Raw genomic sequence first — 17204 nt, forward strand, 5'->3', positions numbered from 1 at the left:
AGAAATGCCTGAGAAGAAAGGCATGAAAGATGTTGTCCACTTACAGCAACGGCTGTCTGGTATTATCTGTGCCTCACCTGACATCTTCCTCTGACCTCACATTATCTCTCTGTCCCTCCTCATTTCCTCTCATCCTCCGCCTCGCCTTCCACTGTCCTTCAGTTAAAAACTCTCCTTGTCTGTTCCTTCTGCTTTCTTTCCTCTCCTCTGCATAGTCTCTGCTGTGACCCATCCCTGTTGCTTCCCTTCCTCTCCTCATCTCATCAAGCCCTCAGACACTGTGTCTCACTGGTGCTCCCATTACAATGCCCAGGGTGCATCACCACTCCATCTCCCAGTAATGGATTTCCAATGCTTCGACCATCTTACGTGTCACGTGGTAATGTCTCCTCCCTGGGTAGCATCACGTAAGCTGTTTAGAAATGCATGAATCCTCTCTGTGTTATTGTACTCATTCCATCATTACTCAATCCCCAGACAGAGCAGCAGTGAGCGACCCCCACCTGCTTCTCCTGCTGCACCGAGTCAAACTGATGATGAGACCGCTGCTGCTATGAAACAACATAACGAGGCTGAACAGGACCACGACCAGTACGAATCCGACATATTATGCAGATATGTATAAAAAGAAAGTGGGTAGAATGCAGGGTATTGTTCTAGTCCAGGCTTGGTAAGTGGAAAAATGAACTGTGAGAAATGGATTTGGCTTTGTAATTGCACCAGAATGTGCTAAATTCACTGACAGTTACGCTGTGCCAGATAAAAAGAAAGTGTGTGGAAATTCTTTGCTCATCACTTGTTATCAATAAGATTTTAATTAGCTGTGAACTAGCGATTTGGACACCTTGGACTGGTGTGTTTTGGGAAACCATCCATGTACTGTTAGTGTGGGTTTGAATTCAAACCAGGTTTGACAGTCCTGAATGTCCTTTGATTCGCACTAACTCACTTATGTATTCACACTGCAAAAATGATATCAGATATGGATTGTGAACAGTTACACACATACACACACACACACACGGCTACACATGAATACATAGTCATTTGAATGTAGGTTTAAACAATGAGCGCACAGAAGTACATTCTGTCCACATTTACATGTATGGCCATATTAACATGTATGACCACAGACACCCCATATAAATGTAAGTCATTACAACCACCTCAACCATTTAAATCCTGTCCATAACAGTCACTAAGTAGATGGATGGAGTGTCTGAATCATAGGTGAGCTATAAGCCAGCTATGACATCATTTCTGTGACAAAAATGAATATTTACAAAACAAATCAGCAGCAAAAAACAACTATATAAATATGTATTCACATTCATATTTAAGTACATCCGCCGGGCAGTCAGCTCAGATTAGTGAATTGTGGGCTTACCTTTGGCGTTTTGGTACACTTTCCATTTCTGGCATCTTTTATGAACGCTATATCCAGTAGGTCTGTATCCTGCAAACACAGAGATGCACAGCTAAATTAATCAGTGTCAATCAAGTGGTAATTCAAAAACAGTTTAGGGCTCAAAGACATCCAGTGCCCATGGAAGTGGCCCTTTCTGTTTCTAAACCTGCCACATGTGACTGGAAGCATTTCATGTTGTGTGTTGTGTGCGTGTGTGTGTGCAGGGACAACATTAGCCTCAATACCAGATGTCATGTGGGAGTCATTCAGGGTAGACAGATACAAGCCCAATGACACTTTGTCCTGCAAAGGTGTCATTGTGGTGTTGTGCACAAAATAGGAACAAATGTGTAAAAAGTTCCTGTGGCAAGGTGAGCACCCGATCTGAATAACCAGTAAGAACTGGTTCTATGGAGCATCCGGCTGAGATCAGGTCCTGAACTACTAACTGGAACCTGCCAGACGCCAAAGAGAAAAGTGCTGTTTGTATTTAATGACAGGTTATATCCTCATCCGCAGAGCACCACTGGAATCACTGTTCCTACAAAAAGAAACTGGTTGATATGAGCCAGCACAATGTCCTGCTGCTGCTTGAAGCTCTGCCCTTGGTTGGTGTGGTAGCCACACAGCAAAGAGACTCAAGAAGGCATTCAAAATAAAATGGATCTTCAAATGAGATGAAAATACTGTGAACATCCAACTAAAAAGTCAAAGAATTTTGAGAAAATGAAAACTTTGGCTCTATTGGTGATCCATTATTGATACAGCAGTGTATGAAAGCATGTCAGAGTTTCTTATTCCATCTGCCAGCTGCAGAGGCAAAGCTGGAGAAGAGAGAATTTAAAATGAATGCAGAGAAAATATTGACACTATAAAGAAATGTGCATTAGGATAACTTGTTACCACAATACATAATCGGGTGTCTTTTTTCCTTTAGTAAAGTCAAAATGAAGAGCTTTACCGGTCTGATCTTGGCCTAAAGCTCTCCCTCTACCCAGTTTGCAGGAAAGCCAGCCTGTGTTCATCTCCAAGTGGACACACATCACAGATACAGGATCCTTCACACAACCACCGATCCATTGACCAACTGCGTCACAATTATTTGCATGAATATTGTCCTTTAAGTAGCCAGTAATGTGGTTAGCAGTAAATGTTTATAAAAATGCAAACTGCACAGGAGGCTCCTGGTGCCTTCCTTCAGTCATCACATCCTGTTATCAGTGTAGATTATCTCTCCCTCCATCTCCCTGAGACGGACCCAGGACACAAGGTAGAAAATTGACCAGAGCGAACTGTGTGTCCACTCAGCATTATCTGGGGAGACAAGAAGCGACTGGAGCTTGACTCAATCTCCAGCCGCAAACGCCGCTATCTGACTATCTCAAGGCTGCGAGTTTGGTGGAAAATTGCACCAAGATTTCTTCCTTATCTACAAATCCACACTTGCCTTGGTGGCCACCCAGGACAATTTTCTTTTTCTTTTTTTCTTTTTTTTAAATCTCAGAATATAGATTAAGGGTGTGTTAGTTCAGTGTGTGGTTTTGTTTCTTTCAATTCTATCACCTATTGTAATTCATTCTTATACAAGAGGCACAATGATGATTCACCGTTATGGAACAAATATCCTTTAGTTTTTCCATGTAGGGGTAAATTTTACCCAAGGAAACCTGAAACACATAAAGTTCTTCTTACAGAACTATTAAATAAATTCCGGTGATTAGAGGTCATACATAATTGTACCTGCTACAGTAGACCCATCAGTCTGTCTCCAGACAAGAGGCATGAGATTCAACCACTCTGCTTTGTGGCTGGCTGCTGCACAAGGACATGTTATTCCTTTTCTGAAACGTGTAGCATCAATTAGGCTGTCCCTGTTTGCACAGAGGCAGCCTCTGAGTCAAAGGTCACCGCCTACATCAGGTCTGCAAAAGCCTGCCTTTGAAGTCACTTTAGAGAGACGGAGCTCAGCATGGGGGTCTGGTGGAGCAGTGGGGCTGCAGGAAGCAGCTCGCTGATGGGGTCCCTGCTTTGTGCCCTCTGGCCCTGCACAGCTACCCCCGGCTCTGAGCTGGTCAAGTGTTAACATATACAGCCTCTTTAAGGCAAACAGCCTGTAGCAGCTCACACGGTGTGCAGCAAAGGCAAAACACGTGTAGTTATTACTGCAACATCCAAAAGCTCTGAGTCAGCATTTGCTACAGTGAGCGTGGCTTACTCATTGTGTCGATGTAAATAGGTTAGTTGACGGCAAAGGCATTTTATTCATACAGACTTGAATTTATGATTGCAGACGCTGCACAGTTGGTTAATTAAAGCACTTTGGGGGTCTAGCAACCTGGCCAGTACTTCTCCTGTTTAATTTCTCTCATTTATTTTCCATGACACGTGTTTTTAATTTCTGTCATCTCCTTGTATTGATCGCACTCTTGTCTTGTCTGTCTCTCTCTAATGTAGCTCCCTCTCTCTTTTGGTGTGCATCAAAACAGTGAGCAAGGTTCCTCTGCTTTGCTAAAGCCTATTAGGATCTACTGCACGTCCAGGAAGTGAGCCGGGCCAGCGGGAGAGAAAATACAGAAATTAATGAACATGCTCAACCTGCGCTGGCCCTGGGCCCAGGTTTTTTTTCTATTTTTTTATGCTTCTTTGTCTATATCTGCTGCGGAGCCGCTGTTCACGGCATGCAACATCTGCAACAAGCCGCCTTTCTTCTAAAATCAAACTCAGTCCTTTTCTAAGTATCCAGTGAGGGGGGCAGTGTTTATCTGAAACTACAGGAGATCCAGTATTGATCTTGAGTCATTTCGTTATCGAATGTTCCTCTGCTACATGTACCATGTCCTTGTGTTGTGTGGACCAACCTGTGTTATCCCTTAATATATAGAAGACTGGTTCACTTGTGTGTGAAATATGACATAGAAAACCTGGTTTTAAATGATTTGAATAATAAAAATAAATCCTATTAGTATCTACATTGGGGTCAGCAGAATCTGCCTAGGTTTGTTGGTTTCACTACAAGTCTGAGTTGAGTTTGACCTTCGAAGCAGCAAGCTATCACAGCTTTAGCTGCATGAGCAAAGAAAGGATGGGCTGGCGTGAAAAAAAAAGAGAGAGAGAGAGAGAGAGAGAGGAGTTTAAGAACATGGAGTGGAGGGTAGAAAGGAAGAAAAGAATAAGGGGAAGTGGGGAGGCTGAAAGCCACAGGTTAGCTTGCTCATTCACCAACAGCATGCTTGACAGCCTCCGGGTCCAAAATGGATGTGCACTCCACAGGGCTCAGGGCCGCTGCTGAGCAACACAGACAAGGAGCAAAGAAAGTGAAGGCAGGAAGCCAGTGAAGAGGGACGTGTTTGAAAGAGCACTGCTTTGTCTATTGTACTGAGGCCAGTGTGGGGATAACATACAGTTTGGACACTTCTGCTGCTATTTGTGAGAGATTAAAGTTCCAGGGATGAGACCATGGTAGCTCGAATAATCATGTGTAGCAGATAAAGACATGAGAGATCAATTGGATCACATCGTCAACCCACTAACTAAACTAACTAACTAACTAAATGGTTATTTCAACACTCATGTTTTATCTACAACCTTGCTTCATGTATTGAATTGGGTTGTGACCATTAAGTTTTGCTTTAAAGGGATAGTTCAACATTTTTGGCAAATTGCCATAATCCCTATAGTTTTAGCAGTAGGTTCATTACCTTTATTTGTCGGTGCATGCTTTTTTTTAGAGCGGTGGAGCAGAGCCGCGAGCTGCTCAGAGCTACGCTACAGACGCTAATGGGATTTCTTGGTTTCCCTCATTAAACTCATCAAATACACAATCCAACAACTCCAAAATAATTAATTATATTGCAAGTCAAAAGGATATGTTGATATGTTTATGTGGTGCAAAGCTAAATAAGAGCACTGCATGACTAATGCAACTGATGCTTTCTGTATGCATAAGATTCAGGGTCAGACATTTCTGTGCATGGATGTGTTTCCTAATCACAGAAAGAGCTATTACCTAGGTGGAACAAAACACAGTAGAGCAGCACAGGTGCTGTGCCTGTCCCTGTGAGTGGCCCTCCACAACCACTCGGCTGCCAGAAAACATGGTCTGTTGTGAGGGAAAATGGTTGGAGGAGTGCTGTGCTTGAACTTGGCTGAGAGTCACATCCACTCAGCTGCTCCACTTGGGTTCCTACAGAGCGACTCCTACAGCTCCACAGTGATAAAGTCACAGACCCTTTCACCTGAAGTGGCTGAGCTACAGAGAGGAAGTCAAAAAGCTGCAAACAGTCACACCAAAGAGAAGTAAACTTGTTGTGTATCTAGAAGGAAGGTGACATTGTGTACATTTTATTTGAGCATTTGTTCACATAAACAGCGTGCAGCCTCTACAGACCATGCACTAAGGGTCGAAGTTTTGTCTTCTGTCGTGCCAGTCAGACAATGGCTTAGTAACAGGACCGGTTGCTTTTTGAATTATTTCCACGGATTAGACGCTTCGTTATATAAACTGGGGAAGGACAGCAGAAGTGGAAGAGAAATTAGAAACAGCATATGACAAAAGCCTTAAGCTAAACTGGAGAGGCTGGCATTGCCACAAGGCTGCTTAAGGGACTTTTCAAACTCCAAGTAACTAATTCAGTCTGTTTTTCATCCACCACTTCTATCCTAAGTCTCCAGATAAAATGTAATATTTCAATCCTTGGTCTGAATGTAAAGTGGTTATACAAAGGTTAAATGACTCACTGAAAAATAAATTCAGAAAATAGGTTTTTAACTTGCATAAGGTCATGCTAAAGTCCCAGTCCATGGAAAGGTTTTTGTTGAGTTCATGGTGCTGCTCATTTTGTCTTCTCAGACATATTCACCACTGGGCTAGTTTATTGTTACACTGACCACTGCAAAATGTGCATTTTCAAAAGTGTCCAGTGCTCTATCTTTGCCGTCGTGTAGGAGCTGCTCAGTTTCTCTCCACAGTTTGTCTGGGTTCTATAGCTAATTCTGCAGAAATGTCTCCAGCTTGGCTCAAGCTTTCACTGATCTATGTAGTCCCTTAATCCAGAGAATACAGGAATGCTCTTGAACATCTTAAAGCAATGATGCATCATCCTGCAGCTTCATCTGCCCCCAATTCCACTATGACATTTAAAAGTATAATGAATGCAAAAGCAGATTTGTCACAAGACAGACTCGATGAAAATGTGGTTTAACAGTCCAAAATACGTCTTTGCATTTATGTCTCCTGCACCTGTCTTCTTTAACCAGCACAACTTTTCCAGATCTGCCCTAAACTATTCTATGAAACAAGAGAGCTTTTTTCCTGTTTGTTCATTTGGCCTGTGCATGCGTCTTTGTTAAGAACTTCTTGTGATTTTTTCCCCCCTTGATTAGAGGAGAGAACAGATATGCAGCAAAGGTCTCCAGCCTCCTACTGGGGGAGAAGAATTTTTGTTTCATTCATTTCTTCTGCACTGAATTTGTTCCAGTTCCCTCCGCTCTCTTCTAAATAAATCCTATATTTCTCACTTGGTGACTGCCATCAGCCTTCCTTTGCGGCAACCTTCAAATCAAATGCCAATATTTTACTGTAAAATCTCACTGCTTGTTGGTTGCCATGTCAACCCTCCTGGACAGCAATCACAAGCCACAACTAAGTGCAGGTTTTTAAAGTGTAGGAACAGGCTAACCCTGTTACAATTTTTACAGAATCACCTGATCTCAATCATTTGAGCTGACCACAATTATTTTGCATAATCGTTAACATGGTTTCCATTCATCTGTATAAAACAGCTGAATGAAACTAACAGAAATGTCAGATTTACATCACTATTTCCTTGTTGTTCACATTGTGCCCCCTTCTCCTGCTATGTTTAATGACACATGAATGGAGCCACACAGAGCTTCATTTCTAATATCCAACGACCGCATTTTGATGAACATCTATTGACAATAGCATCATGGATTTAGTTACAAAGCCTATAGACAAACAGAATGAATTTTTCATTTATGTTCCAATGTTTAAAGCCAACAAATGGCTCTCCTTCTCCTTTATATTATTAAACTATGCTTAGGCTGTATACTACTGTATAACAGTGGCATAAAATGATGATTAATTCGATAATTGTATGGCAATTAATGGTCACTCAAATTTCATGATTGTGACAGCCCTAGTACAGACAGAGCTGGTGAGAATGTGGATGGATGTTCTTTTTTTAATATATTTTTTAGGTGTTTTTTGCCTTTATTTGATAGGACAGTGTAGAGAAACAGGAAAGCAGGGAGAGAGACTGTGGGGATGACATGCGCAAAGCTTACTCTCGGCGATCAGCGCTTCAGGCATATGCCTACATGAGGCGTGCTCTCTAACCGACTACAGAGCAGGTTCTTACTCACTCACACCTTAAGAAATCTTTAACTAGTTTGTCAAGTCAAAACCAGGAACAAACTCAAAGGCTCAGGAATCTACACCGACTCCACCGACCCTATACTCTCATTGTTAAGTAACATGCACAGAAGAAAATAAATTCAATGTGCCTTCTAAGTGGGTTGCATGAGGACAGTTTATACATAATACATACATAAGGTTGAGTCATAAAAATGTGGGATCACATGACTCTGGTAATCCAATTGAGTTGGGTTTGTGGTTGGACAGATGGAGGGACAGAATGATTAGAGGTCAGTGGGAATGAAGGAAAAGAGGAGGAGAGGTGGGACGGGAGGAGCGAGGGAGGAATGGCTATGAGGGAGAAAACATGGAGGCCCAGCGTATGGTTGCAGCTGATAGTGGCTATCAGCAGCCGACACGCTCCACAAAACAACCAACACTCAGATAAAGGCCGCAGGAATCTTTGTTCTATACATCAGCGCGCACACACACACACACACACACACACACACACACACACACACACACACTGTCTAATACACACTGGGAAGTTCAGCTCAATAGGCAAATACACACACGTTTGTGCATATACTCGCACAAACTCCGACTCGTCACCGTCATCAATCTGCTTTGTCCGCTGTGTTCAGCCGTTATAAACACTCTGGAGGCTGAGAGCGATGATGATGATGATGATGATGATGATGATGTGGCCGGCTCCTCGGCTCGCAACCGGCCACCGTCTTCCTCGGAGCGTGGCTAGGGCCAATCACGTCGCGGACAGACGCGGTCGGAGACACGCGCTCGCACGCGCAGTGACGGATGGAGTGTAGTGAGGGATACTGGAGGGAGTGCACTCCTCTCTGATAGATAGCAGAACTGAGTGGTATGACAGAGGAAGCAAAGCCGCTTCCCTCATCTGTCCATCATTCTGCTGCTCTCTCTCCCTCTCTCCGTCATTGTTTTGCCTCTGCCTGGAATTTGCCTCCCTCTTTTCTTTCATACTGACTCTGTCCTCTCCTGTCTGTCTCTGCTTCCTTGGACATGTGCCTCTCTTTCTCACTTGTCTCACCTCTCCTCTCCTTGGACATCTGCCTCCTCCGTTCCTCTTCACCCCCTCCCCCACCCCCCCCATCTGCCTGCATCTCAAAAGCAGCTCTCGTGCTGATAGATGACAGTTCACATCTTGTCTTGTCTGGTCCCCCACCGACACATGCAGGCACGCTAACGCCCCCCCCCCCCCCATCCTCCATCTTCTTCAGCCCTTTACTCCTCCACTCCATTTAAGCCCGCTCCTCTGTCTGTGTGGCTTCCTTCAGGCGTACTGCGAATGGCTCTTATCTGCTGCAGTGGAACATCTGAGATACTCTTCAGAGTCCTGGAGCAAGGCAAACACTCTTGCACACACACACACACACACACACACAGGAATGCATAATTACACGCACGTAGATAAAAAAAATATGCATATCCCAGATAGAATTAATTAAGGTCATTAAAGACCAGACCAGACGAGACAAGACACAAACAAAGATCCCACAGTACAAACACTAGCTCTCTCAGTCACGCACTACACTACACTTCACCTGTACAACTACAAAATATTTGTCAGTTTCTTAAGCTTGTTTCTATTCAATCAATATTATTCACATATAGATTTCTTATTTCCTCTTCTTTCTGAAAACTCATCTCACACTGTTTTTGCAGGCGGGAGATTTCCACACATGAAATTCCTGGGACCCGAACAAGGGATAAACAGTAAATTCACCCACAGCGTCTCCGTGTTCAGGTCTGGGAGCTGAAAGTGATCAGTGGGCCTGTGTGTGCTTGTGTCGGGGCTCTCCACTGAAGTCCTTTGAGAATCGCTGCCAGTGCCAGATACAGTGCAGCTCTGGCTCTCATCTTTCACATCACCTCATTTAGACACCTCCTAAGAGCAATCCCTGGACCCTTTGAAGTCAGGACAAAGCGGACGGTTTAGAGAAATCCATTTTTCACTTTCCTTTCTAGAGGCAAAGCTCTTTGTCTTTTCCCTGTCTGTGCCTGTATCTCTTCTTGTCCAGGATCCTTCCTCACGCACTCTGTGGTTATACAGTACGTTCTTCTGACTCCACACTTTTCTTTTCATCCTAAATTCGAACAGTTTGATGAGAGCAAGGACAAGTAAACATTAAAGGGATATTTCAAGGCAATTGCAAAGCCGGTGTTGTGCCAAAAAGAGACTCCTTGCCAAAAAACGTTTGCCCCCAACGGGATCGCACATCTGCGGTTACGCATTCACCCATGCATTTACCTCTATAACAACTCTGTCTCATAACGTTCCGTTATTATCTCATAGCGTGGTGAATGTGCAGGTCACAACTTGTCCACCAGAGCGTTTTGGAGTTGTTGGATTGTGTATTTGATGAGTTTTGAGGGAAAGCCGGGAAATACCATGAACCTCTGTGGCGTTAGCTGAGCAGCTCGTATCTCTCCCCCGCCGGCCTCAAAACAGCTTGCACCGACAATTAAAGGTAACAAACCTACTGTACCCCTAAGACTATAGGGATTATGGCAATGGGCAAATTTGACAAAATGTTGAAATATCCCTTTAAACGCTGTCGGGGGAGAATGAGGGAACAGAACACTGGCCAAAATCAAAACCAAAAATACTGTTACAATAGGCCTACTTTATTAATCCCAAAGGGAAATGCATTTGTCTTGCAGCTCATCTACAACCACTGTTTGTTTGTTTTTTGGTTATGGAGCAGATGATCTGAGTTGTTCAGAATGGACTCTAACATCTTCAGTGTGCATCTCTCCACAACATCCTCCATCAGGGAAACATGGATGAAGTCTCTTGATATTACGAAAAGTGCCTCTGGATGTGTAGTCTGTATCCTAGCAACGACTTCATGGAGAACTTCACATGGAACTTCAGCAGGAGCCATTGGTGGGATGTAGCTACACAAGTTTTGTATGAAAAAAAAGTAAATTTTTCCGAGTCTTCACTCTTTACTTGTTGGACAGAGTTGACATTTCCCATGATGACTGACAGCAGAAAGGACATACAGTACATCTCCTCTTCCAAGCCTTTAACCTTTGCACCAGCACAGCAACCATGAAAACACCTCTTCATCTCAGCTGGAACAGGGTGGCATCCTCCAGACTTGCTCCATTTTCAATGAAAGAAGAAACAAACTCCTCTCCCCACAGAAGTATCCATCAGTAGTTGACAATACGACAAAAACATCAGAGCTCAGAGCTTCCAGACTTTGCTGCTACCAGTTGAAGCGCATGTTCTGGAATAGCTGTCCCCCGATTCAACAATACAAATACACAAGAGCCACTACAGACATATGTTTTTGTTAAAGGGATAGTTCAACATTTTGAATTTACATGAATTTACCTCAGCTCCATCTCGTAACGTTCTGTTATTATCTCATAGTGTGGTGAATGTGCAGGTCACAACTTGTCCACGAGAGCATTTTGGAGTTGTTGGATTGTGTATTCGATGAGTTTGATGAGGGAAACCACGAAATCCCATGAGCCTCCGTAGCGTACCCCTGAGCAGCTCGCGGCTCTGCTCCGCAGTTCTAAAAATAGCTTGCACCGACAATTAAAGGTATAGTAACTAACCTACTGCTATGACTATAGGGATTATGGCAATGGGCCATTTTGCCAAAATGTTGAACTATCCCTTTAAGACAATAACAGACAATGAAATTGAACCTTCCGCCCTCAAAGTATTCTGGGTAAACGGCCCAGTGGTAATCAAATCTTTCTATATATAAGAACAACATGTTTGAGGAGCACTGCCTGTGCTATCTTACACACCTCATTAACACTGACTGCCTTCATCTGTCAGAGGATATCTCGGTCTCCGCTTCCACTGTCAGTCACGCCGCGTTCGGTTCAACTGTGCCACCACGGTAATGGCAGCGCCGTTAGAGAACAAAACATACAACTCAGCCAGCAAATGAGTGTGTGTTACCAGCCAGGTCGATGTCCCAATCAGGCTCTACCCACAATCCATGTGTCTGTTTATCCTCCTCCATGGGCAATTACCTGCGTTTGTCAACAGGTCCTAAAAAAAGAAAATACTGTAGCCACAAATGCAAAAACACAACACGTTCAGAAAACAATGAGGAACACAATGAGAAGTGTCCATCACTGCCAACCTGGCTTCGCCTTGTCTGCTTTTGTCCTAATGAAATGTACTGTAATTCTCTATGTCCCTCTCCTCCTAATGGGCCAGGTGTTGGTCCTTTCTCTGCAATCATGTAACTCTCTCGAGGAAGACTCTGGGAGAGGAGCTGGTACTTTAAGTATGACAGACTGCTGTGTTTCCTGCCTTGCCCCAGAGCACTTCCAAGCTGTTTAAATCTGACGCCTTCTTATGGTTCCACCAAATTGAATTGACTTTAGTGGGGAAAGAGAAGTGACTGACCCACATTTGTGACACACTTAGTTACTTGAGCAAAAAAAAATGGGACAGAGAGAGGAAGTGGGAGATTTCTGGAGGTGGACAACAGAGTGATTGCTTGGCAGAAAAATGACCAGTAAACTATATTTACCAGTCACAGAACAGAAGTGATGTGTTAAGTCTGCAGCGTGCGATACACTTAACACTGTGATAGTGGATGAAATACCTGAGTGAAGTACATCAGGGAAGGTTGTGGTTTGAAATGTAAATCCTTCTGTTGAGGCCCTTCCTTGTGCTTTTGAGAAGATTTCTTTGATATTTTTCCAACATTTATTCACTTTGTACGTACGTCTCTGAAAAGACGTTAACAATCTACACTAAAGGCCAAAATGAGTCCCTCAGTGTGTTGTTAATAAGCTTTCTGACACGAACATGCGGAAATGGAGAGACAGCAGCAAGATAATTGCTACAGCCTACAAAGGAATTCAGCTTAAAATGAAAAGCAGCAGGGTGGCATGAAAACCCAGAAAACCCCTGGCTGGTGGGAATTACGGCCCTCTTAGACATCAGAGGCACATCTAATGTAATTATTTCGATTAGTCTGCATCAAAGCAATCAATAATACAAAGTGAAATCTGTGTGAGAGAGCTGTCTAAACATGAGACAAGTCTAATTCAGGGGTTTCTGAGAGAGAGAACACATGATATGCAGCCCTCTCTAACGTGCTTGTGAATGATTAACAACAGCAGCCAGGAGAGAGAAAAGAAAAAAAAACTTACTCTTTGCTCTCTGTGATTATCTCCACTTACTATCCCACTGACCACTCCACATCAGTCTCTTTGAAATAGAGTTAAAAACCTCTTCTTTCCAGTCGCCCACTTGAGCGATTGCTCATTCATTTATGTGCAGGAAGTAGTGGAAATTGTTCGAAAGCAAAAAGCCTTATAATTGCCTTATCAGCAAATAGGAACTGAGTGTAAGCCATCCACTTCCTTCGTCTCTCTCCAGCAAAATGAATTAAATGAAATTTATTGGGGCCTTTCAATTAATATGGAAAACCCAGATTGAGACATTAGTTGGGATGAAGAGAGAGAGACAGAAAGGGAGAGGGGGAGAAGGAAAAATGGAGAAAGGCAAATGACAGCTCTTTATATATTAACAGGGTTAAAAAATTAATGCAGTGTGTGCTTCTGTGCAGTGTTAGGAGAATGAATCAGCGCGGTACACTTGTGAAATTGGCAGTGGAAAAAAAGCGAAGCCCGAAGAGGCTCATCACGTTAATCTGTGCTCTCTAACCCTGAGACATTTAAGCCTGATGTGATTTTTCTATTAGTGTTCAAAAATGCACCAGCTCCAGGTCTCCTTCAGCATTCCTGAACAGACACCTGATAATGATGCTGACCGCTCACACAGTGCAACGATACACACTGATAAAATGTCCTGCGCTTTTTTGTGTTTGGCAAGAAAATAGCATGACGCAAGACAAGTGTCTCTATGACACCGATGGCCTGCAAGTCAAGAAACGCTGCATTTGTGTCCTTTGACTGACTGATCTTCATATCTTCCAATTATTATCATCTTATATTTAATATTACCAATAAGAGAACACCTCCACCTAATCCTTCTACCTCTTTCAAATATCAAGTCCAAACAACTCTTGGTTGATGTTGTGAGCAATGTATCAATTCTAAGGGCCGGATTTACTAAGATCCCAGATAACGGGCGCTATATTGTTTGCGGCCGCTAAAATATTGCGTGTTTGGTTAGTGCACGCAAAACAGGTGATCTACTAAGAGAAACCCGCTAAATGAAAACACGTGCAAACCGCAATATGTAAATGAGGGTTTTGCGCGTGGTAATCATTTCGGCATGGAGAGAGTGGACAGAGAGCTGGACGGACGAAGGGACAGAATGACATTTGATCCGATGCATACAATGACAGCACGTGTGTTCATCTCTCTCGCGCTCTGTTTAGATAAATAAACACAAATCGCTACAGGGCCCAACTCGTCATATAGTGACGAACAGGCAGCAGCTGCAGCGACAATCACACACCTAGAATATGTGTGTGTGTGTGTGCTGCCCATGATCGAGTGGATTAATAGAGAGCTCAGGTGGGACACACGGATCTAAACGCTCTGACCACTGACCAGAGGGATCAAAGACGGGTGAAGGCAGCGGTGACGTGTCCAAGTCCGGGACCGGGACTGAGAGACGGAGCTGAGCAGCCAGGTACTGGAGAGGAGAGGAGAGGAGAGGAGAGGAGCGCACTGCAGGACAGACGTACCCCGTGCGTAACGGCGCGTAAAAGACTTTTAACACGGCTGAAAAACTGTTACAGAATTACCCAGACGTGAGGAAATGCAGAGATGTAAGATCACAGGGCTCTGACAGGTATCAAACCAATAAACCCATACGTTTTGGCAAAGTTGTATCAGTTAGTACATGGTTTTCAGACGTGGTAAATAAAGACGCAAAAACAGCCACCGCAATCTCTTCCTGGTTTGGTAAATCACATTGCATGCGCTAAATAAATAGATTTGCATCTACTCCTCCCAGTATTTTGCGTGTTTTGGCAGAAACGCCCATATTTACATATTCATCAAGGCAAACACGCTAAATGGATCGCACGTGCTATTTTGCCCATTTGAGAGACGCAATCCTCGGTGCGTCCGGTTAGTAGATCAGGTTCCACGTGTGTTTGCGCGTGCAATCACGTTTGCACACGTTTTAATACACGCAAACCTTTAGTAAATCCGGCCCTAAGTGTTAAGTGGGATAATATGACTGAATGTAATGTATAGACTTTTATGTTCACTGACATACATTGCTTTACATTGGCTCTTTGTATCTCCCTCTGCTGTTAGTTGTGTGTTTACAGATGTCTTCTTTAACTTTTAACACCAACATTTCCACTGTCAATGGATGAGCAGTAGTCATTTTCTAATGCAGGCACGGAAGAGCAGCGACAGAAAGACTCCCACCTCTTAGATTAAATAATCATGAGTTTGCCATCAAAGCTAACTTTTGTCAATTTTACAGTATTCTTTGGAGTAGAAAGGAATTATTTATTTAAGACATGTACTTCTTGCTTCAATATTCTTTTAATTTCAGTTCTCATCATCTCTGTTGTCAGATGAAAGAGTAGAGAAAGAATGGGAGAGCTTCATTACTGGCTGAACTTGTGACCGGCACTGAACAGTCAAAGAGAGAAAATTAAAAAGAAGTTAAATAAATCGCTTTACAAAAGGGAGGAATACTGTTACTCCGTCTAGCCTTTGAATCAAAGCTCAGCATGAAAAAGAGAAGATCCACACTTGTTTTGGGTTTCATTGTTGTGCCATGCTTTTTCTTCATAAGGTTAAAAGGCTCAAAGTAAACTTTAAGGGTTATTCAGTTTTTGAGATGACACTATAATCATGGTAAGACAAAAGTAGCAGGATGGTGGCTCCATGCTCTCCGAGTTGGTGCTTATTGGTATTTATTGTATGCACCACTGTGGAGAAGCGCTCTCAGTCTTTAATGTGCAATGACAATAAAGACTTTCAATTCAATTCTGTGTTAGATTCAATTTCATTTCTGAACAGGCAGCAGGGTAGCATTGGTCCTGGCTTTACCTTGCGGGACTTGAGGTTGAGGGGCTACGAGGAGTTTTGGAAGTGTTTTCACACTACATTTCCAATGAGCCTTTGCGCGAACTATGAAATTCTTGGACCGGCATTTGCCAAGAATGTTTTCATTGATCAAGAATGAATGTCGGAGGTTCGAAGATGATCAGACACCGTCATAGTTCCGACTATAAACTGCGATTCGGCGGCGTTATTCAAATGACCCGCCGCGCAGCGTCCACGAAAATGAAAGTAGGAAATGCTGGGCGAGCCAACCACTAAATAATAATAACAAAATAACTACTGTATAAAGACAAAACAATATATTTATCGAAAATGGACAAATTAACAAGTGTGTGGGTAACGTAGATTCATCCACATTAATATGAGACTCTTTTACTGTATAACCAAAGGCAAACTCCTCACAGTCTCTTTAACTGCACCAAGACCAGTACAGGAAGTCAAATGACCTGGAGACTTTACATTTCTCCTTCATGTGATTGTGAACATCATAGTTTGTCTCTTCACATGTGTTTGTCTCCCATGTATCTAACTTGAGCTTGATCACAATCCGTCTGGGGTGTTTCTTCACCATGAGCTGACAAGCGTTCAGAAACACCATCTGTTCATATATTTTTGAATGTTTCCTTCTTAGTCCCTTAATTTAACAATTTGAACCAAAAACTCAGCTAACTACAGTATTTTATTTGGAGAGGACTGAGGATTATACATTTCATGTCTTTATTATTTTTTTGCAGCACCACAACAAACTGATGAGCAACATGAGGTTGTGCTCCATCTAAGCTTTTCTGTCAAAGTCTGGGATGAAACAGGAAGGAAGCGTGTTCTCTTATTGAGAGCTTGTCTACAGTGGGACTTCAAAGTCTTTTGGCTGAATGCCTTTATTTGAAAGGCCTCCCCGAGGAAAGCAGCCACCTGGCTTGGCGCAGCGATGGCAGTCAAATCACAGCAGCAGGGGGCTTTTGAGTACTTTGCAGCATCAAAAAACAAGCTGCATGGATTGGATCGTCATGGCAACTGGGCTGGGTTAGTGTTTGAAGTGGAATGGGTGAAGAAAAGAGAGAGTTGCTGCCATCCATACAAGGACTACAGCAGCATCTGGACCTCCTGGAGCAGAACTGGGCCCTGACTGCCGACAGAAACAGATCTAAACCTGTGATGGCTCTACTCTCACTAAACTGAAAATCAATCCAAACATCCATCAAGATCACACCCTTTATTATGATTACCAGGCCTCTGGGTCAGTGCCTCCGCCAACTTTGACCTGGCAGTGAAGGCACCATAACAAAAACATATTCTACAAAACAGACACACTAAGCCTGCATGATCTCAGAAAAATGTGCAATGACACTGTTTAATATTGTGATGACAATATGACTTGTGATAGAC

The 17204-nt window shown here is 43.1% G+C and overlaps 1 protein-coding gene across 1 annotated transcript in view; it reads right to left on the minus strand.

The window, feature by feature from the left end:
• The window catches only part of plcb1l (phospholipase C beta 1-like), a 125933-nt gene that overhangs the window by 86695 nt on the left and 22034 nt on the right, over positions 1-17204 (minus strand). The window contains exon 3 of the mRNA XM_084000067.1: positions 1388-1456. Coding sequence (XP_083856193.1) covers positions 1388-1456 — 69 coding nt within the window. The remainder of the gene's footprint in view (positions 1-1387; positions 1457-17204) is intronic.

This window comes from Trachurus trachurus (assembly GCF_905171665.1).
Source record: "Trachurus trachurus genome assembly, chromosome: 24".
Lineage (NCBI taxonomy): Eukaryota > Metazoa > Chordata > Actinopteri > Carangiformes > Carangidae > Trachurus > Trachurus trachurus.